Source organism: Drosophila grimshawi, unplaced genomic scaffold, assembly GCF_018153295.1.
Source record: "Drosophila grimshawi isolate 15287-2541.00 unplaced genomic scaffold, ASM1815329v1 contig_1367, whole genome shotgun sequence".
NCBI classification, from domain to species: domain Eukaryota; kingdom Metazoa; phylum Arthropoda; class Insecta; order Diptera; family Drosophilidae; genus Drosophila; species Drosophila grimshawi.
In genome coordinates this window covers 6,708,471-6,730,472 of record NW_025062889.1, presented here as the reverse complement: position 1 = coordinate 6,730,472, position 22,002 = coordinate 6,708,471, and the positions used below count along the sequence as shown (strand labels likewise).

Sequence of the window (22,002 nt, the reverse complement as noted above, 5' to 3'; positions counted from 1 at the left end):
TACTTTCCAAATTAAAATTATAAATCAAGCACATTGTGTGCATAAACAAGTGTAAATATAATTTGTGAAATTATTTAAAGTGAATTAAATGGCATATTTCTAGATCAAGTAAGTGGGACTAAATGCCAAGTCATTTGCTGCAATCATGCGCGCAAATCGACAGCAATCAACTTGTTTCTCTAACCCAACAATGGAACTAAGATATACAAAATCGAAAATCAATTAGTAAGCAAACCACAACTAAACAAAAACTTCAATACAAAGTGGATGCAAACATGAAATTATCATGTTTCAGCCGGTTGTCTGTGCATATTTGTGTTGTTCTGCTTTTGGTGCTGGTCACGATAAGAGCTGTCAGTGCTGAGAAAGTTGTAATCGGTGATATATATGAAAAGTGGACAAGCAACGATGACGATGACGAACAGAAGGATCAACAGCAGCAGCAGCAACAGCAGCAGCAACATCAGCAGCAACAGCAGCAGCAGCAACAGCAGCAGCAGCAGCAGCTGGCGGAGCAAAAGGGACAAGACCAGCATCGACTGTTTCCGGCTCAACAGCTGGACAACTACATAACCTCGAGGAATCATCATTACCATCATCATCAGCAGCAACATCATCATTATCATCATCAGCACCAGCATCGTCAGCACCGTCAGAATTTGCATTCAAATAAGCACATTCATCATGTCCACAATCGCATTCACAGACGCAATCATTACAAGGCTCTTGAATTGGAAGAGCGACAACAGCAGCTGGGCAAACACTCGCACTGGCTGCACTCGACAATTACCACGCCAACATCTTCAACACTATTACCCGACTATATCAATGATGATGGTGGGGAGGAGCAGCAACAACACTGGCAACAGCAACAGCAACCACAACAGCAACAGCATAATCAAAATGACGACGACTTTGTCAGTCATTTCGATTTGGAAAGCTATCCGGGCTATGCGAACATTGAGTTGCCCAACTCGGGGGCGCCACGCTCTGGCCGTCATAGGGGGCGACATGTGATAACGCACAGTAACAGCCACAACATGAATAACAACATTAATAATAATCATGTTAACAATGTAATGCTGCCACTGATCTCAGAGCTGGGTGGCAAGTATCTGCGCTCGCTACCCGACTCCGTTGACTTCCTGCAGGATCGTCTGTATGCCACACAGCCGCAACGGCATTGGCCCGTCAAACGGGAGGCCATTGTCGAGGGCGATGTCATCCTGGGCGGTCTGATGATGGTCCATTCGCGTGAGGACAGCATCACCTGTGGCCCCATCATGCCCCAGGGCGGCATTCAGGCCCTGGAGGCCATGCTCTATACCATCGATCGCATCAATGAGATGGACTTACTTCCCAATATAACGATTGGTGCACATATTCTCGATGATTGCGATAAGGATTCGTATGGCTTGGAAATGGCTGTGGATTTTATAAAAGGTAAATTTTATTTATCACTTAGGCATCTGGGTAAAATCTAAAAATAAGGAATCGGATTTACTTGGTTTCCAGTTTGAGGAGGGTCAGCACAAAAACATATTTAATTATAAAAACAGTAAGCAATTATTTATCAAAACTTCAATTAATTATTACTGCTGTTTTATTTGATGTTTGTGAATAATCAATGCTATCGCAATAACAATCAAGCATCAATAATAGCCAAGCTTCAATAAATGAATACAAAAGCATCACAATTAATGTTTGCAAATTGTGCAGAGCTTATATTTTGCCATTTCTTTTTTCCAGCTTTATTTTATTATTGTGCATTCATTTTGTCTTAAACAACACTTGGTTTCATTTGAACAAAGCTGACGCAAATTCTCCGCCGTTTGCGATTTACTCAAGCGTCGAACACTTTATTAACAAACAAAATTAATAAATAAATTATGCGATTTCTCAGCGGGCAACTCGGCAACGCTTAAGCTCTCCGAGCGCTGTTCATGCGCCTAAACTAATATACATAATTCCCTTAAGACAAAACGGTGTCATTTATTGAATTTTGCACACAAACACACACACACACACACACACACACACGCACACACACACACACACAAAACACACACATGTAAGCGGAAAAAAAGCAAGCAACTTAAGGCCCACGTGTCAATGTGAGCAAAAATTAAGAACATTGCCGGAGATCAACTTGCAAGAAAGTTGGTGAGATTGTCTTTGGATTTCAAGGCGCTGCCACATGGCCACATAGATATATATATATATATGTGTGTGTGTGTGTTTCCCAGTTGGCGCAAGTGCCTCAGTTTTGTCTGGCACTCTGCCAGGGCACATAAAAGGGACGCTTATTGCTTTTATCTGGCAACAAAGCGGCACATGAGACAGCGGCAATGACAACGACAGCCACAACGATCTAAATCAATAGCTGCGGGATGTGGCAAGTCTTTGCCTTGGCTGTTACAAATGCTGTTGTCGTTGTCATTGTTGTTGTTGTAGTTGTTGTTATTGCGTTAGGCCTGAACACTTTCTAATCTCCATAATTTCATTATTTATGTGCGCGGCAAGGATTTATTTGAGGGACGTGCCGTATTGACTAGCGTCCCTCACTGCCTTCGCTCATTCGCAACTGACGTATGAAAAATATAATTTTCCAAGTCACTGAATTATATTGACAGGATTAAGCATGCCGCAAACTATGTGCCAAAACTCTCTCCCTCTCTCTCTCTCTCTCTCACAGTGTCTATAAACAACCAACTAACGTAAATACAACAAAGCCATCAGCTTCATAATGTTGAGCAACTTTCCTGCCGATAGAGTTAATTAATTTGTATTTACGTAAAGCTGCCCAAAATGTGGTCCGTACCGATGCCGTTTGTGTGGGGGGTGGCAGAGGAAAGTGGGTGATAACTGATAACGGAGGCGTGGCAGTCTCATAATAATAACCAGCTCAATAGCCGACCCAAACATTTGTATGATCTGCCATCTGTGTGCTGGCGTCTCTGAATTGAATCGATTCGAGTTTACTTTAATTGAATCTGATGCTGGCAGCTTAGTCCAGAGGGATAGAAAGGAACGTCACATCTTTCACCACACAAAGCAATGTGAAACCACAGCCAATAATTACCACTGTGCAACTGTAATTTTATAGAAAATAGAATCGGAATGTGTGAAGGGAATTCTGAGGTGAAACCAAACAATACTCAATGTTAATTATAAGCCCGGAATGCAATGCAGTAATGCAAAGTAGAAAGCTGTATGACTATATATATCTATGTCTACATCTATATCTGTATCTATATACAAATCTATTTTTATATTACCAAATGATGCGCAGGATACATTATGTTTTATGGACACCCTTAATAAACACTAATCAATTAGTTATAGGGTATGCGCCAGCTCCGAGTGGAGACTGAACAGGAAATTAAACAAAATAATCGGGAGAATATTCGTTTTTATTGATTTTTCCTTTTTTTTGGGCAGTTAACATAAACATAATAAAATGTAATAAAACGCAATTAAAAGTACAAAAAACCAGATATAAAAACGGTATAAGGGCGGAATACGTATTTGCTTAGGGTTCAATTCGCTGTTAGCACAGTTTGAGCTTAAATTAATAATTCTCTTTTCACTATGTTGTATTAATTATTTATGGTTAGTATAAGCTTAAACAAGTTAAAAACTTTCGAATAATTCGTAACGATATATATAGAGATATTTTTATAAATTAAATATAATCACATACTGCAGTTCTATCTACTTTTCGAATTGACTCTAATTGATTTCCATTGTTTGATTTTTACAGGTTCGATTAGTAACATTGACGATGCCGAATACCATTGCAACAAGACGCAAGTGCGGAAGGTGATTTCTGGCGTGGTTGGTGCTGCCTCTTCGGTGACATCCATACAGGTGGCCAATTTGCTGAGACTTTTTCGGATACCTCAGGTGGGTCTATGTACATGAAGTATACGTAACATTTCTCAAAGCAAACATTTTTTTTTTCTGCGGAACCAATCTGGTTATCGGTTTGTCGCGGTTGTCCCAACTTTTTGCAGCTGTGTGTTCGCCATCTGCAATTTTGTTGGTTTGGCAGTGGTAATGAAAAGTTTTTGTGGCTGTAATTAAAAATTGAACAAAAATCATTGCGTGATATAGAAGTTGAAATTAGTTTTAGGAGCGGCACGTGGTACATTACTAGTTGGCTCCATAAGGGACAAGAAATTAGGCAAAGTGCAGCTGCTGCACAGTATCAAATCTATTAGACGGCTTCCCTTTCAGCCTAGTTTTCGTTTTCTTTCTCTTTCTGTGCCTGTCTCCGAATAGAGATTCATTCTCCAAAATGTCACGTCGCGTTGGAAAATTGAGCAGCCGCAGCGCTGCCACTACGTGCGCAATGGCCAAAAGTCAATATGGGCCATTATGTCGCAACCGTGCTGGCGGCAAAGTAAGGCTTCAAGTATGCCATAAAACGCACACACAGCCAGGAAATCATTCAGTGCAGCATCCAAAACACGACCAGCTATAAATCAAATGCATTTTAGTGTTAGTTGATGGCTATTTGGCTATGCTACACTAAGATATAAAATAAATGAAAGAAGATATACTTTTTTCTTGTGAATGAATATTCACAATTTGTTGTAAATGATTCAATGTTATATATTGCTCTGATTAAAAAAGTCTAATTAATTAAACAAATAGATTAAAGACTTTTTCAAAAGGCAACAAATTGCTATCTATACAAGAATTCATTGAAGAAGGCTTGCATATAAATTCTTCGTCAATAAAGCAAAACTAAACTGCTTTAATTTTGTTTTCTATGAACGCAACGCCCACAGCAACAAAAAGTCCAGAGTATTGCTATTTGCGTAGACCACATTGGAATTTGAAATGCTTGAACAACTTCACGCGAAACGGCGACAGTTTGCTGAGCATTCTTTGAATTTCATTATCTACCTCGGAGACTGTGCAAACACTTGTCGAGCAAAACTGTTGACACGCAAACGAGGGCAGAGCCAGAGAAGGTTGTGGGGGACAGTGGCAAGAGCGCATTCGATATGATAATGATACTTAATTAGAAATCAAGTTGTTAGTTAAATGCCTGCAACTTTGGTGCAACCCATCCGAGCACTCAGCACACTCCCACCAAGGATACCGTGTGCGAATTTTAGCAGCCCTCAAATATTCAACTGCAATCGGAACGAAATTTGCTTTGACTTTTATTGCCACTCCCCACAAAACGCCCAAGTGTGTTACAACCGCAAACATCGTTAATGTGTATAGGTGTTAAATTGGATTTTAATGACTTTGGGGTTTCTCTTCTCACAATTGGAAAACTTTCAGGCGATAGAATGGGTTGTCAAAGGTTTCTGGTTGTTTGTCTTGAACTTTGACTTCGATTTTAGTGCATTGGCAACGGATTTGTAGTTCGTTGCCTGCACAGCTGTGCAACGTGAGGCAAACAGCATGTTGCAAAGCTGAAAGACGCAGAACGGATGGAAAATCTTGTTGTCAACAGATGTCGAGCATAAAAAGGGCAAAAATTACATGTACTGAAAATAAGAGTAGCAGAAAAAGAAACTAAATTTATTGATTTATTGAAAATCTACGGTTAAATCTAAAGAATACCTACAAGTAATATTATGTATTCCCATTCTGTTTGTGTTGTTAAAAATATACATTCTCAAACATACGATGAGTTTTGTGAGAAATGACGAGAATTTCGTAAGCAAATACGCCTGAACAAATACCTATTTTGTGAAGAGTAACAACTAGCTTTATAAATCATTTTAAATGATGTCACTTTAAGTTGTCATGAAACCCACTCGAGAATACTTTGTGACTGTAAAAAAGTGCATACAAAGCTACTTTTCTTCTTTTTTTTTTGTGCTAGCTAGCCGCGAATGCAGTTTTTGTTATGCTCTATATTGGTTTCAGCAGTCAATGTCAGTCATGATGTATTTCTGTCTGTTTGTCTGTCCAAAGACTAAAAGCTTTTTGTCTTGAAAACTGATATAATCGATAATCGAAAAGTTACCAAACTAGATATGTTGATTACTAGGAAACTTCTCTTAAGATTGGTAGGAACATTTCTTGGACATGCCCATCAGGGAAAGCCACTTTGCCCCGTATTTACAGAAAACTAAACTTGAAACTTTCACTTCCACAAGAACGTTCTTTGCCAACTGTGATCAGCTGGTGTAACAAGAGCAAGAGAGTATTCTGCAGTCGGTTACACCCGACACTTGTTACTTGTACAATTTGGATGTCGCTTTTGTAAAAGTCTTCTTCGAAATTTTACGTGTGCATCTCTTCGTTTTTCCTGTTTTGCTTGCAGGTCTCATATTTCTCCACAAGTCCGGAGTTGAGCAACAAGCAGCGGTTTGAATATTTCTCCCGTACAATCCCCTCGGACCACTACCAGGTTAAGGCCATGGTTGAGATTGTGAAGAGTATGGGCTGGACCTATGTCTCGATTATTTACGAGGAGAGCAACTATGGCATCAAGGTGAGTACAACGTAGACAGACATTTATTGAAAAAAAAAAACTACAATATTTAGAATTTAAGCTGTGTTTTTTTTTCATCTTCTCTATATTATGTCTATATTCTTTAATACGATTGAAAATTATATTTCTTTGTGAATTGAAATTGAAATTGCAAGAGTTTAAGATCTGAAGCGATTTCGAAATCAGCACGACACTTGTGTTAAGGTATATTGCGTGTTTGGAGACAGTTTCGATTCAACGGTTTCCATTCGCGCTGGGTTTTCTTTATTTTTTGTCAAGAGACATTTTGTGTGTGCTTTGTATGTTTTTATTTATGGACTTCGGGGTTGGACACCACATATGTGCCGGATGTAGCACGACTGTGTGAAATGCTCTCCTACTTCCGCAACCTATACTAAAATAATTTTTCCATTTCCTTGTGCAGGCATTTGAGGAACTAGAAGAGCTGTTGGCACGTCACAACATTTGTATAGCCATTAAAGAGAAGCTCGTCAAGGATTCGGGAGTGGCTGAGGATATTGCATATGATAATATTGTGCAGAAGTTGCTGACGAAACCGCGTGCTCGAGGTAAGTTCAGTGCAAATGTAACACAATAGATGCAACTGAGACACATAAAAACAAAATCTGAAACGAGTCAGAGTGGCCCACTTGAGACTGATCAGCTAGGACAGAATGCTGTGTTCGCTACTTGATACTTGATTTGTGAATGCTATTTGCAAACTATTTTTTTTTAATGTTTTAATACTCTTTATTTACTTAATGCCTCTGGCTGTCTGTTACAGACACTAGCTCCACTCCACCATAAACATTTAAATTAATTTATTATAATTGTTGTTTATACAGAAAAAATTTTAATTGAAATGTCAGCGGATAACCATCAAAAGTCCACACCAAAATTCCTTGAAAACTGAATTTTTTCGTTGCACCAGAACATTTTTTATTTTGTCCAGTACAGGCTGCAAATGTGTACAAGGGGTATTATAAAAATGTACAAATTCAGACAGTTGGTAGTAGAATATAAGTTAACCAAATACAAAGAAATTTGCATGCAAGTGTTGGAAATTGTCACATTATTAAAATATTATTTTGTGTACAGATGCTTATAGATGAAGATATGCCTGTTATAGTTAGAGGAAAGTACATCTCATAGTCAAGCAATCCCTTCAGTCGAGTTTCGAAGAGTCCAGTTTCGCCGAGTCAATTTTACAACGTTGGATCGCAATTTTCCAGCGCAGGAAATTAAAATGTTACGTTCAGCGACTTTACAAATAGCAAAACAAACTGTCAAGCGCCCGAGTAAAATTTACTAGACTCCATTTGACGCTGTGCTGCGAATAAATTTATAATTTACGTGCAATTTGCGAAAAGAGTGGAGAATATTTGTCTTGGGCGTTGTCTTGCCAATGGTTGGCACAGTCAACCAGTGTATAAACTTATTCACTGTCACTGTATGCAAATCAAAAATCGCCCAAATGTTTTTGAATATGTATAAAATAATAATTTAATTTTTTGACTAAAATCGAGTCTTTAATATACGAGTATATTAAAAGTTCTTTTTTTACCTTGCTTCACAAGTCTCCTTAAATTTGCATTCAACTTAATTGAGATTAACAGACATGCATGAAGTTGAATAACATAAAGATATTTATTAAGTCGAATAGAGTAATATACGCTCGTCTACCCATAATGAAAATCACTTCAGCCTCAACAGCATAAGTCAATAAAGATAATCACAAGAACGGCACTTGAACACAAAATGTAAATTAAGCAGCCAATATAAACAATATCGAGAGCCAATGACAACCGCAAATAGCCATGATAAAAACAATCGTTTAAAATGAATACAGTGAAAAAAATGTAAAGGTTTTTCTTGTTTTTGTTGATGCTTTATTCATTAAATAAACAGACACCGAGAGAAGACAGAAGGAGTTGCTGTAGAACGATTGAAGGATACTTCGAGAGCCTGTTCTCAAAATGCAAAAACCAAGCAAAAAATTCTTGTTGGATGACCAGCTAGCCACTTAACACTCTTTGTCTTGAGTTTGTGCCATATTCTTTGAGGGCTGTTAATGACGGGCAAGAAGTCTCCATTTTATTGACGCATGACAGTGCTAGCTCCTGAGCAGCTGAATCCCTTGACGATGTTACTTTCATTGTTATGACTTTCATTGTTATGGACAAACAAACTACGTCTCCCTTCACTTTGTATACTTGGCCGACTGCAGTTGTCATTTCTTATCAGCAACAGTAGCTTTAATCATCCTCATTCCCCCGTCCCCATTCTCACTTTCAGTCCACTCTCTGCCATTTCGCATTGATGCTTTTGTTTCGCGCCATCATTTTTCCTGGCAAGCTCTTGGCTTTGCCCACGACATAGCTTCCAGTTTCTGCTTACTATGAAAAACTTATCGATTGGCTTTTGTGTCAAGCTGAAAGTTGGGCGAAACTTAATCAGGCGCAGCAGCAACAGCTGCACACAGAATACTGAATACAGAATACTGAATTCGAAAGAGAAAGAGAAAACTTGACGACGTCTTTGAGCGCTTCCATTTGATTTACACTCAAGCCAATTCTTTGTTCTATGTGACTGGGCAGCTAAAAGCTTCGAGATAGGAGCTGTTCAGTCTGTTAGATAGTAATTCACCAATTCTAGCTACATCTGCAAGAAAGTCCAAGTTCCAAGACGAAATAGATAAGAAGTCAATAAATGCAAATTTTAGAACGAAGGCAAAAAAGAAATAAAGCATATAATAAATCTTGGAGTACTCAGATGTAAAGTAGTTCAAAATTTATTGCAAGAACTAAGAAGGCAGAAAGTGAGAGAGGAAATAAAAAAATCCGAAATATCGCCTTGAAGTCGTTCCACGATGAGATTCGATTTATATGGAAGTATGTATAAGACAAAGAAAAACATTTCGACCAATGTTAAAATTGTCTAAATCATTATTCGGAAAGTATAATGAAAGCCAAATTTATGGATTTAGTCTAATGCAAAATTGAACCAGTTATCTTCTGAATAAATATCGCTAAAATATACACAAAGACTCTAAATTGGACGTTCGAGTTCACGTGAGTATTTATTTGGTATTTAAATTATTCACTATGCTTTTCATTCAGAGCGAAACGAAAAAATTCAAGCACTCAGTGCCAAAATTAATTGACTGTATTGTGCGGTAAAAAGCAAAAACATGTCAACGGGAAAAACCTTCATATAGGGTCACACCCAGTGGGCACATTAAACGACAAACTTCACCCACGCTGGCAATTGGCAGTTGCAGTTACTCTAACACTTTGATGTATAATTTTTCAAGCAGACCAGAACTTGAAGCCCTCACATATGTAAAATTCCAGCGCAAATACTTTGTCAGTTCGATTAATCACCTGACTAAGCAAAGGGAGGCCAGAGGCCATTGAATGGAAAAATGCTGGTAAATGGCGTCAAATCACAAATCACAATAAATAATGATTGCACTGGCAACCCTTTTTCGTCTGATAAAGGTGCCTTCTACTACCGTATAGTATAGTCAGTCAATTTTTTTTAACGACTACTGATGGCGTATTTATGTAAATCAGCAGACGGCGCGCGCCCAGATGCCAATGTTATTGGCCCCGGCAATTTAACACGACGGCACCGCCATCTGGAGTTCATTCTTTGGCAGCGTCGCCCCCGCTGATTAATGATATACGTTAGACCCGGGGATGGTAATTATTTTTAATATATTTCTTCTTGGCAGTCTGTAACTGGCATTTGATTAATATTTGCAAATCAATGCGACTTTTACGTACATTTCGAATACCTGAAGGCAATAAAAAATTCAAGTAGCAGTTTGCACGACGCGAATGCTCGACAAGAAAGTACCCTTTTAAAAATCTAATTAATAATCGCATACAATTTCGAAAGAAAACAATTTTACAATTAAATATAACATTAAATGTTTCATATAAATATCAGCTCAAAGAGTCTCTTATATTATTCATCATACCCTTCTTACATTTTTTGGTTGAAAGTCAATTTAAATGGATTCCTATTTAATTTTGTGTACCACTGTGCGAATTTGAATTTTAGCTGATAAAACGATTTGAATAGGAGATTTTTATTTACTCTGCGTTTTTTACCGTTTGTCATGTTAGACGTCAAAAAGTTTTGGCAATAAAGCATTGTGAGTGTGTAGAGGATGAAGCTGGGGCTCAAAGAGTCATTTTTTACGAGTTCAACGAGTCGAACTGATGAATTGACGATAAATCAAATACAATTCATTTATACGTATACATAAAACTGTGTCTGAAACTGAATTAATATATAGTTCAATTTTAAATTGCCTAGATACTTGTGGTGTTTTAAAGCTACGATTGCATTTAATATTCAAAAGTTAAGTAATCAAGTGAGATTGGCCCTTTTGTAGCCGCCGTGAAAATGCAATATACAATCATCAAATTGCTGTTGAAAGAGGTCAGAGTGAAATGAAATGCAATATGGAACGAATTATTGAAAATTGTCATATGCGAGATATTGTTGATTGTATGCCAATTCGCTTATTTAATATTTTATGCAATCACAAATAAATTCGGCATTTTCGCCTCACTCTCTCTTCCTGTTAATATGATGCTCTCAATCCAATTGAAAATGGACAAATGAATAATCGGATCGTTGCCAGGCGCCATAATATTTGGCTCGGATCAGGAAGTGCGTCAAGTGATGCGTGCAGTGAGGCGTTCAAATGCAACAGGCGCCTTTTCCTGGATTGGGTCGGATGGATGGAGCGCTCGGAATCTTGTTTCGGACGATTATGAACCGGAGGCAAGTAGAAAAACTACATTTCCCCATTTGTAACTAACCGCGATTCATAAATCATAAGCGTAAATGTGCGAGAAGGTATTATTAATGAATCGTTGAGCAAAATTGTTGATGTGTCACGCCCACAGATGAGTGATGTCGGGTGTGCAGTAAAATGAGACCAACTACAGCTAGAACTACAAATTTATAAATGAACGCAACACAGACAACAACGGAATGCGGTTACTATGATGAATTATGGTTTAATTGAAATAAATTGTGCATGCCTGACACTGGGCGAGGCTGTGGCAAATTAATTTGGCACCCTAGCAACCCCAAAACAACCCCAACCCCCAAGCATTAAATGGCTAAACTCAAATTAATTACGCATACGCATCGTTGGCGCCCTTATATTAATTTGTCTCTCTGTTTGTCTATAATGCTCGCTCCTCCTCCGTGTTGTGCAGGTTGAGGGCACATTGTCCGTGCAGCCGCAGGCAAATCCAGTGCGAGGCTTCGAGGAATATTTTCTGAACCTGACCGTGGAGAATAATCAGCGCAATCCCTGGTTTGTGGGTACGTGAAGCGATGCACTTTAGCTTTTGCACATTCTCCCTTTTGGACACGCCTGAGGCGATTACTGACTGAACTGTCATTGCAGAATTCTGGGAAGACCATTTTCAATGCCGTTACCCGGGCAGCACAAGCACACCATACAATAACTATACTCGCATCTGTACCACAAAGGAGCGCCTGTCTCGCCAGAACACCGATTTTGAGGATCAATTGCAGTTCGTTAGTGACGCGGTAATGGCATTTGCATATGCCTTAAGGTAAGCTGCTCAGACAATCCACAGGCAATCGATTACACTTATTTTTAATTGCTTAAACCTTCACAGGGACATGCATCGCGATTTGTGCGGCGGTCGACCTTCACTCTGTGATGCGATGAAGCCCACGAAGGGAGCCGATTTACTCAAGTATTTACGTAAAGTCGAATTTAAGGGTAAGTTGCAAAATCATCAACTTCAGTGCTTGGTGTACTCTGATACCGAAGGTGAAAGAGTATATTGGATTTGCGCAATATCTGTTGGATGTATTTGTTTAAAGCTTAAAGCTAGAGACTTGAAACTTGAAACATATACTCGACTGTGCCTGCTTTGCTCTGCGAATGGGGGAGCTACGTTAATTATGAGGTTAGGTAATCGATAAAATCGTTAATTGAAAATCGATAGATTACTAGGTCAAGTCAAGATTATCAGGACATTTTCGTGGCCAAGCCCACTCTGATCTTTGTCACAGGATATCAGCTGGTATTACATTGATATCACACTCTTCACCCACTTCAGTGTGTGCTAGTTGGCAAATGGAAAGCATCAGAGCTGTTCACTCAATAAAATTAAATCATTTATTGAAAGATATTGAGTTAAAATACCTGCAAAGGAATTAAAGCTTCCAATTAAAATACAAAACAATCAATTTATCAGTCATGTATTTAATAATGTAAACCTTTAATTTTAGCATCCAGGTCTCTGGTACATATACAAAATGCAAAGAAATTTGTGCCTGCCCAAAATCTGGGTCACCAAAAGTTATTCAAAAAACTATGACATGCACTAATGGTTCTGAACGGAAATAGAAATCTAAATAAACTACAATTTTAGTAGATTATAAGAATTTAAAAATGAATTATTCAAGTGGCTGCTAAAATATTGATTTAAGGTCTTATGGGTTGCAAGTTGGCATACGGATTTTATGCTTTTTGTTTCGGTGTCGCAAGTGTTGCACAAATAATTTAAGTGGTTATATCCATTGCGAATAGATGAATAAGGAGCGGGAAGGGAAGGGAAGTTGAAGGGCCCTCTGCCCCCTGCCCTTGCTAGTCCTAGTCCTAGTCATAGTCATTGCTGTACCCACAATGCGCATTGGCCATGCTTTCGAGTGGAAAATTGACTTGCTTGTCATCGTCATTGAACTCAATTTGAAATTCAATAAATTATACAAGAAGGAACAGGCCAGACCAGCACGCAATCGGCAATTGGCAACAGGCAAACAGGCAGACTGATGCCAAACGCGCAAATTGTCAATTTTCTGATAAGCAGCCGCTGGATGGAGTCTTGGGCCTTGGGTCCTTTTCATGGTTCTGCGCGTCAGGCCGTAAACGTATTTAACTCCGAGCATCTTTCATTGTGCAGGCCTCAGCGGCGATGATTTTCGTTTCGACGGCAATGGGGACGGACCCGCCCGCTACAATATCATCCACTTTAAGCAATCTGTGGCGGGTCAGTACCGCTGGGTCAAGGTGGGCGAGTACTACGAAGGCGAGCTGCGCCTCAACATGTCCGGTAAGTAGATGTATTTCACAGCCACTCTACAGGTGCTCCTCAACAGCTGTAACTGCCACATTCATTCACATGAATATTAATATATGCTTCCTTCTTTGCTTGTTTGATTGGTATGTACGATAGAGGTAAAGTTCAAACTGTTGCATCCGAAACCACCGGAATCCGTTTGCAGTCTGGACTGTGAGCGTGGTCAGGCGAAGAGATACGTTGAGGGCGAGAGCTGCTGTTGGCATTGTTTCAACTGTACAACTTATCAAGTAAGTGAAATCACATTCCTTCAATTTCCTTCTCCTCTCTTAGCACAACAGCAATTCAAACGCATTGCAGTGTGCATTCAGCTGGTCGACTAACTTGTGCAAGTGGAACTGAGACTTTCCGCAGGAGGTGGCGCAAGTTTCGTAATTTATTTGCAAGACAATTGTCCTGATTGGAATGTAATATAGTGTAGAAAAGTGAATGAAAAGTTGCCATACTCCAGCCGGACTGCAGAAAAAAAAAGAAGAAAATTAAAAAGAAATCTGTGCTAAGGATTTTGAGAGGCGAAAAAACAAGAGCATACAATGAAATTGAAAGACGAGCTGCATCTATTTTTCATTTAATTTTACCTGTCCGTGGTGATATCTAAAAGACTTGAAGGCTTTTTTTGTTTAGGTCTTTAACTGTGCTCTAAGTTCACAGTACAATTTTTTAAAGTCAGAAAATAAATTTTAAAAAATAAAATGGTCCGAAGATTTACCCAGAGAAAGCACAATCAGATCAAAAGTTGATCAGCGCTAGTAAATTGTGAAAGTAAAAATGGTAAGGAGGCAGAGGGAAAGAGACAGATTAAGTAAAAAGAAAAAGTAGGCAAATCTCTAAATTTGTGGAGGAAGATAATATAAGATGTATCCCAAGTAAGTTTAGAACGCCAGAAATGAGAAGCAACTCAATTGTCCTGAGTCTTTCGAATTTGAATCTGATTAAACACTTTAAATTCAACATTAAATGTGTTTCAAGCTTTTAAACATTCTTTTTTTTTAATAGTACGAACATGTTCAACAAATTATTTATATCTGCAGTACATCATTCCGATGAGCATTTGCTTGTTCAGCATGCTTAGCTGTGTGTACTTTTGATATATACCCATTACTACTTTATCTTAACAATCATTTATTTCGCCAAATTACAATTCGTTGCGTGTCTGCAAAGATTCGGTCTGTTACCTTCAATAATACGTTGAGTGACTCGCAGTATTTGTATCTATTTTTTGTCATTTTTTTTTTTGTTTTCTTTTGCAGATACGCCACCCGGACGATGAGACGCACTGTCTGGTCTGCCAGCTGGGCACACTGCCCGACGCCCACAAGCAATACTGCGTGGCCATACCAGAGGTGTACCTGAGACCCGAGTCGGCTTGGGCCATTGGGGCAATGGCGTTCAGTGCAACTGGCATATTGATAACTCTCTTTGTCGTTGGTGTGTTCGTCAGGTGAGCCTAACTGCCATTTTGTGTGTATTTGATGTGGTTTTTTTTGATCTTCCCATGCAAAGTTTTCACATTGTGTGTGTGTCAATTAAAAAGTTGGTTGCTGGATGTCGTTGCACATGGTGCAATTTCATTTAATTGGCATTTTGTTTTTATTTTTTCTTTAAGACACAACGAGACGCCAATTGTGCGCGCTTCTGGGCGTGAGCTGAGCTATATATTATTGGCTGGCATTTTTATGTGCTATGGCGTGACCTTTGCCCTTGTGCTTAAGCCAACGAATATTGTCTGCGCTATTCAGCGGTAAGTGTTTGTTGCACATTTCTATCCTCAGATCTGGCACTTGAACTATATTTTATGTGATTGCAGCTTTGGAGTTGGTTTCTGTTTTACGGTTGTTTATGCCGCACTTCTGACCAAAACGAATCGCATTGCCCGCATCTTTAAAGCTGGCAAACAATCCGCAAAGCGGCCCTCATTTATTAGCCCCAAATCACAGTTAGTGATTTGTACGTGCCTGGTGAGCGTGCAGGTAAGCGAAAATGCTCAGCAAAAATGCTCTCTTTCTTTCTAATTAAGTATGCGATTTTCTTTTTATTTTTATTTTACTGTTTTTTTGGCTGATGCGCTCTCATTGCAGATACTCATTAATGGTGTTTGGATGGTAATTGCCCCATCACATGCCATGCATCATTATCCGACACGCGAGGATAATCTGCTGGTGTGCGACTCATACATAGACGCCTCATACATGATTGCGTTCTCTTATCCCATTGTCCTGATTGTGGTATGCACCGTTTATGCGGTGCTCACCCGCAAGATACCGGAGGCATTTAATGAATCAAAGCATATCGGTGAGCTCAGGCATAATTATAGTACTAATTTTTAATGTACTTGTTAATGTTGCCTATTAATACTATTTAGCGTGTATGTATCTAATAATACTTAATCTTTATGCCCATTGAAACTCAAGCTTTAAAATGCAAATAGATTTTGAGTGGTTTGTTGTTGAAGATGCACAGTAAGAAATTTGAAATTGAATGATGACGACTAACTAAATAAGTTGAAGCTCGAGATTGAGTGGTGTGATTAGTAAGAAATATCAATTTGAGTGATACAACAACTAAATCATTAGCGGATGAATATGAATTGTGATTCGAATGAGACATGATTAGGGTGTAATCAGCTTTGGACTTATGGGTGGCACATTTAATTGGATTTCATTTCAGGCTTCACCATGTACACCACCTGCGTCATTTGGCTGGCCTTTGTGCCCCTATATTTTGGGACTGCCAACCACGTTCCGCTGCGAATAACGAGCATGTCCGTGACCATAAGCCTCTCCGCCAGCGTTACGATTGCCTGCCTCTTCTCCCCCAAGGTAAGCGAACCGGTGATTAACAATTTATGACTTGTCTGTAGAGTTTGCGAATTGATTGCCAAACGGACTGCTCTTAATTGCCATTATTTCTATATTAATAATTGAGTCATGCAATGTGCGGTCTGATCTTTCGCTGATTACAATTACCTTGCGATTTGATCTGTAATATTTAATGCTTTGCCTCATCTTAGTGCTTTAATAGCTTTTAGCGTAGAGTCAGCTAAGTGCAATGTACCTCCTCCTCGTTCTCCCTCTATGTAGGCCTTACCACACGCCTGCGGCTGCTGTCTTTGCCACAACATTTTTAATAACGCTTCATTATTAGCCATCAAGTTGCGGCAAACTGCAAGTCAAGCTTAATTTCTGCAGCAATTTATGGGCATACCACTGGTCTCCAATGGGGCCAAGAATTGGGCTGTGCGAGGGTATGGGTAGTGAGGAAGAGTTGGGATTAGTAATGGCGCTTGTGCATTGACTTGAGTTGTCTGCACACAGGGAACATAAAAGTTCACCAACAATCTACTTGGACAGTTTCAAGATTTACAACTTGCTTAGCCCGCAGGCAGAGCAGGCTTAAATTGTAGCATTAAGTTGTCAACTTAAAGTTTGCCAAAAAGTACAACGATGTCGTAAGGATGTCTGCAAGCTTGCACAAGACAATAAATAACAATATGAGCAGCATGAATGCAAGTTTGAGTTGCAAACCTGATAGGGCTGCAATTCCCCAGAAGCCAGAAGTATAAATAAGTTAAGTTGAGAGTTTATAACTTTTTAGGAGGCAAAAATCGGTTTACGAAATTTAAATGTCGTATTTTTTCTGTGGCTTTTGAAAATCGTTTCACATTTGACGAAGTTGTGGCTGTGAAAATTTTTAAAATACCCCAAATAACTTTTAATGAGAAGTGCAAAAACAAAGTTCATTCTAAACTTATCAAAACCAATGTAAGAAGTTATCGCTTTAAAAATCCTGTTCAGTGCTGCGGCTGTGGAATAACAGTTCCCAAGTGACTTGTTCTCAATTTAAGTGCAGTCTCATTCAGGATGCCAAAACTTGACGAGAACTTTGGACTTTTCAGCTCCGAATTTGTACATGCATTTTTAACAAAAATCCAGTTGCTAAAATTAGATGTAGTAATGACTTGGAAGCCAATCTACGTCCAAAATTAATATGGATGATGAAGTTAAGGCAGTTCACAATTCTCCCCAGTACCTAAGTGAATTCGATTTTTTTGGGTAGGCCTTTTGTATTCAGCATGAAAAGTAAGCTACTGCTTTGTATATTATTATTTATTATTTACACGTACGAACTGTAGACAAGAAGTTACGATCGAAACATTCTCCTAATAATGCCACTATGCAGAACTATGTAATGCGAGCTCCTGTGGTGTGCAACAATTTCCAACTAGTTATTATAAAATACTTCTGGTGCTCAGCAATGATAAACGCTAAGCGGAGTTGTTATTATTAAACCACAGAATGGGAGCTATTTTGCTGCTGGGAAGGCTGACAGGCAAAAGACCGCATAGCTATCCAATGTCGCATAATGCACACTTTGCAACCACACACATACACACTCACACCGAGGCAGGCAAATAAAAAAATACACACACACACACACGCACCTGATGGCCATAAACACCTCAGGCCATAAAAATGCAATTTAGTATTTGCTGTTTTGCCAACTACGAAAGGAGCGACAAACAAATAGCCAGATACAAAGCAAGCAGGGATCAGTGAACTAAGGTAACAACTAGTAGATCCCTTTAAGTCTCCCCCAGGTACGGTGTTTGGGTGGGGCGTGGCACACACATAAACACACAAACACACAAACATACACACACAGAGGTAAGACTAGAAAGCAACTGCCTTGCCTTTAATATATTTCTTTGGCTGGTCCGCTTCCTGTGTGCCGTGTTCCGTTGTTTGTTTGTGTTGAAGGTAAAACAATAATAAACGGCGGCAAATGGTAGCCAGGGCGGAAATGGCAGCGCATTACGTAGCGCAACGCAAGAGCCTAACGTAACGTATAATCGTAGTCAACACGCCGTTCAGCGCTTTGACATTTTAATGGCATGGAATTGCTGACCGTCGCCTCAGTGTCAGTGGCCTTTGATAATAATTACCGTACAGCCGCAAAATACCAGAAATTTACTAATGGCACCAGCACTTTGTGGGCGTGTCGCGGCGTAGAAAGCCATAAATACCTACCGTACACCGGGGCGTATGATTAATGAATGAACCAAGTAATTTTTGGCTTGTGCTTTTGTATGGGGCTAATTTAAGTTGTCACTGTTACAAGGTAGCTCTGACCCTTCTTTACTATCCCCTTCCCACTCTCTATCTCTATGTTTTTTTTTTTTAGCTGTATATAATACTTGTGCGTCCTGAGCGTAATGTGCGGCAAAGCATGATGCCGCCACGTTATGGCAATATGCATCGCACTGCGGGCACTGGCCCCTCTTCGATGATGGCAGCAGCAGTTGTTACCGCCGCCACCTGTGCACAGGAGGAGAAATTACAGAAACATATTACGCCCACGGAAACAGGTGGGTGATCCAAATAAAAATACGTTTATTTCCCTTATTTCTTGTAGTATATTTAACAATAAGCTAGTCAAGTTAGCAAGCAAGTTGAAATAGCCTTACTTACTAGCCAAAAATATGCATGGGATTCTTTTTGCAGAGCACTCGGTAAAGGCGAAAAAATTGTGCGAAATGGCCACACAGACAATTGCATTATCTAGCATATTTGCATCCTTGGACTGCAATGCGTACAATCAAATACCCTATGCCGATCAGTATGTGCCAAATAACACAACAGCAACAACGGCCACAGCAGCCACAGAGCCAACCGACGAGCAAGTGGTGGCAAATAATAATAAAATAAATCAGCAGCATCATTGCCAAGCAAATGTTGTAGCTGCTGTTGTAGCGGTTGCCGTCACCCCGACCAGCAAGCACAACGCGAGCAGTCCAGTTGCTGCAAGCACAACAACAATAACAACAGCAGCAACAGTAGCAGTAGCAACAACAACAGCGCCAGTGGCAGCAGTCACAGCCAACGTATCGGATGCTGCAGCGTGCCCGGCGGAAGTTGTTGGCACGGCGACGATAAACGGCAGCAGCAGACGAGCTCCAGTGTTGCAAACAAATTTATAGCTAAACGCGCAGCAACTGCAACAGCAACTGCTGAAGGAACAGCAACGCCAGCAACAACAGCAACCTGACTTGACCAACCAGTTGGAGGCAGATCAACCGCAACCGCCGGCTGCCGCCGAGGGTAGCACCAGCAACAACAATGGCAGCGATGTTGCAAGTGTTGGCAGCAACAGCGGGAGCACCGCAACGATCGGCAACGGAAGCAACAAGAAACGCGCTGCGATACCAGTTTAAGCTGACGTAAGCAAAATGTATCTTTAGATAGAAATGTTTAAATACATATTTATGTCTGAAGTGTGGTTTGATTGCCAACTCTTGCATTGTCGTTTATATATATTTTGAATTGGTTATAAATTAGTTATCTCTGTAATTTGTAAGTAGCATTTTAAAAGAAATTTGCAACTAAATATAATTCTATTGCGCGATCAAATAATAATCAAATACAGGTGACCAGTTTTAGGTTAATTAATTGTTATTGAAATTGTTAACACAAGAAATACTCATCGTTTTGTCAGAGACAGGTAATATGGCTGAATTATTATATTTATTTAGCACCATATTCATTTATGTGAATTGTTTCCATATATGTATTTTTAATCAGTACTGATTAGCTAAATCATTTTGCGCCATCTAGAGAATATAAATATACATATATATTGTGAAATTTGGCGACACAAAAAAAAGTGTTGCAAACAATTCTTGCAATAAACCCCAACGAAATGTCAAAAATAATTGTCAGCCATATTTAATAAAATTAAATTGCGAAAGGTTTTTAAATGTTTTATCCTTAAGCTTAACTAGTTTTAGAGTGTGTGGTTCGGTTGCAGTCGCAGCAATGTTTACCAAAAAGAAAAAAATGTGATATAATTTCAAAAATGTGTGTTTTCTAAACCGAAACCAAAAAATAGAAAAAGAAAAACTAATCTCGTACTTGCTAACTGTTAGGTTAAGTTGTAAACATCTAGTTTATAAATGACATCAGCGCACTCCAGTCTATTGTTGGTGTGATTAAGTATGTTATAAAGGGGTTGCATGCAGCATATGCTACATGCTACATGCTACATGCTACCGCAGCCCCCTTGCAACGTAGCGGCATTGGCGGCGTCTTAACAATTGCATTTATTGTGTTGTTTGAGCCCAGCAACATGGTAGATTTAATTGTTAAGTGTTCAGAATATCAAGGCGTCAAAGGCCAACATTTTAATTGTAAGCGAGTTGTATATACACTTAAAAAAATCTAGCTGTACGTTCTTTTTCCGTATTCATTATTATTATTAATATTAAATGTGCTACAGTTTAGCATTTCTACCAAGAATTAAAAACACTTATAACAAATTTAAATTGCTTAACTTAAGGTCATGTGAAGAGGTGATAAAGAAAAAAACACGCAAATAAATTTAATTCAATGTTAAGTCAAATATTAAAAGTCTAGCCAAATTATAAGAGTTTAACTGTTAGCAAAATGCATGTGTATTAACTATTTGGTGTGTAATAAATGTAATTAAGCTACAAACTAAAAACCAAAATGCATATGAAAATACAAGCCATATTTATACATATATATAACTAAATGTCTCGAGAAAATACTTTAAAATATATTGCGTATAATATATATAAATAAATGTACATTAAAAGCTGCTAAATGTTGTTGGGTGGTATATATATATTTAATTGAACTTACAAAGCATTGAACAAAAAACTATCAATAAAATAATAACTGATTTCAACAATATTGGGCTTTATTCCATGCTTAAAACTAAGACTTCCCCAGGCGTCAAGTGAACTCCTGGCAAGCATATTTAATCAAACAAAAATGTCCTCAGTAAGTAACTTATATTTGGTGGCACCTTTTGGTAGAGTTTTTGAGCTCGCTTTCAGCCTTATTAGCTAGTTAAACTAGTTAGATTTTCAAGTGAGATTTTCAACCTTATCTACAAGTAGGAAATTAGATAGGTTCCGATAAGTTTTTAATTGTCCAAGCTAGCAATGCATTGCAGGTGAGGGAAGCTATTATGCACTAATATCGATGGACGATGAGTATATTGTAGTTGTCATAGAGCGACCAGGCGTCAGTAGAAGAATTCAAGAGGAAAACAAAATGCTATTGTAAATGATTTGAAATTAAAGATGCATTCCAAAAAAGATTAAGACTTTAAAGTAATGAAGATAATCTTCTAGAAACATCGCATGTCTCTTTGAGGGTATTTTAGAATCGGTTTTCTTACAGACTTATTTGTTGCACACATCTTAAGTATGCACTTGAAGCTATGAATGTAAACTCCTCGAGTGCATGACAAATTCCATAGCTACTTGAAGGGCGCTTATCATTTAAGCCCAGTTAAGCTGGCCAGCTGTCAACTCGTAGCTGGTTGGCTGTATAAAAGTCAGAGTGATGACCGACCACAAGCCAT

General features: G+C 38.9%; 1 protein-coding gene across 1 annotated transcript; it reads left to right on the top strand.

The window, feature by feature from the left end:
• The first annotated feature begins 239 nt into the window (after positions 1-239).
• On the top strand, positions 240-19,598 carry LOC6560190 (metabotropic glutamate receptor 2). The gene is made up of 18 exons (XM_043215450.1): positions 240-449; positions 558-1,443; positions 3,764-3,906; positions 6,296-6,466; positions 6,891-7,035; positions 11,124-11,266; positions 11,710-11,818; positions 11,904-12,075; positions 12,142-12,248; positions 13,438-13,587; positions 13,711-13,844; positions 14,865-15,055; positions 15,221-15,355; positions 15,422-15,584; positions 15,693-15,906; positions 16,282-16,433; positions 18,796-18,979; positions 19,116-19,598. The coding sequence occupies exons 1-18, from the start codon at positions 276-278 to the stop codon at positions 19,589-19,591; spliced, it is 3,849 nt and encodes a 1,282-aa protein (XP_043071385.1). The 5' UTR covers positions 240-275; the 3' UTR covers positions 19,592-19,598.
• Positions 19,599-22,002: the final 2,404 nt, after the last annotated feature.

What these genes read in the sequence shown, in the direction of transcription:
- LOC6560190 (XM_043215450.1), top strand. Translation starts at nt 276, where the DNA reads ATGAAATTATCATGTTTCAGCCGGTTGTCTGTGCATATTTGTGTTGTT. An exon ending in ATCAACAGCAGCAGCAGCAA is followed by an intron (nt 450 to 557) that starts CAGCAGCAGCAA and finishes CCGGCTCAACAG; the next exon opens with CTGGACAACTACATAACCTC. An exon ending in CGTGCCTGGTGAGCGTGCAG is followed by an intron (nt 15,585 to 15,692) that starts GTAAGCGAAAAT and finishes CTCTCATTGCAG; the next exon opens with ATACTCATTAATGGTGTTTG.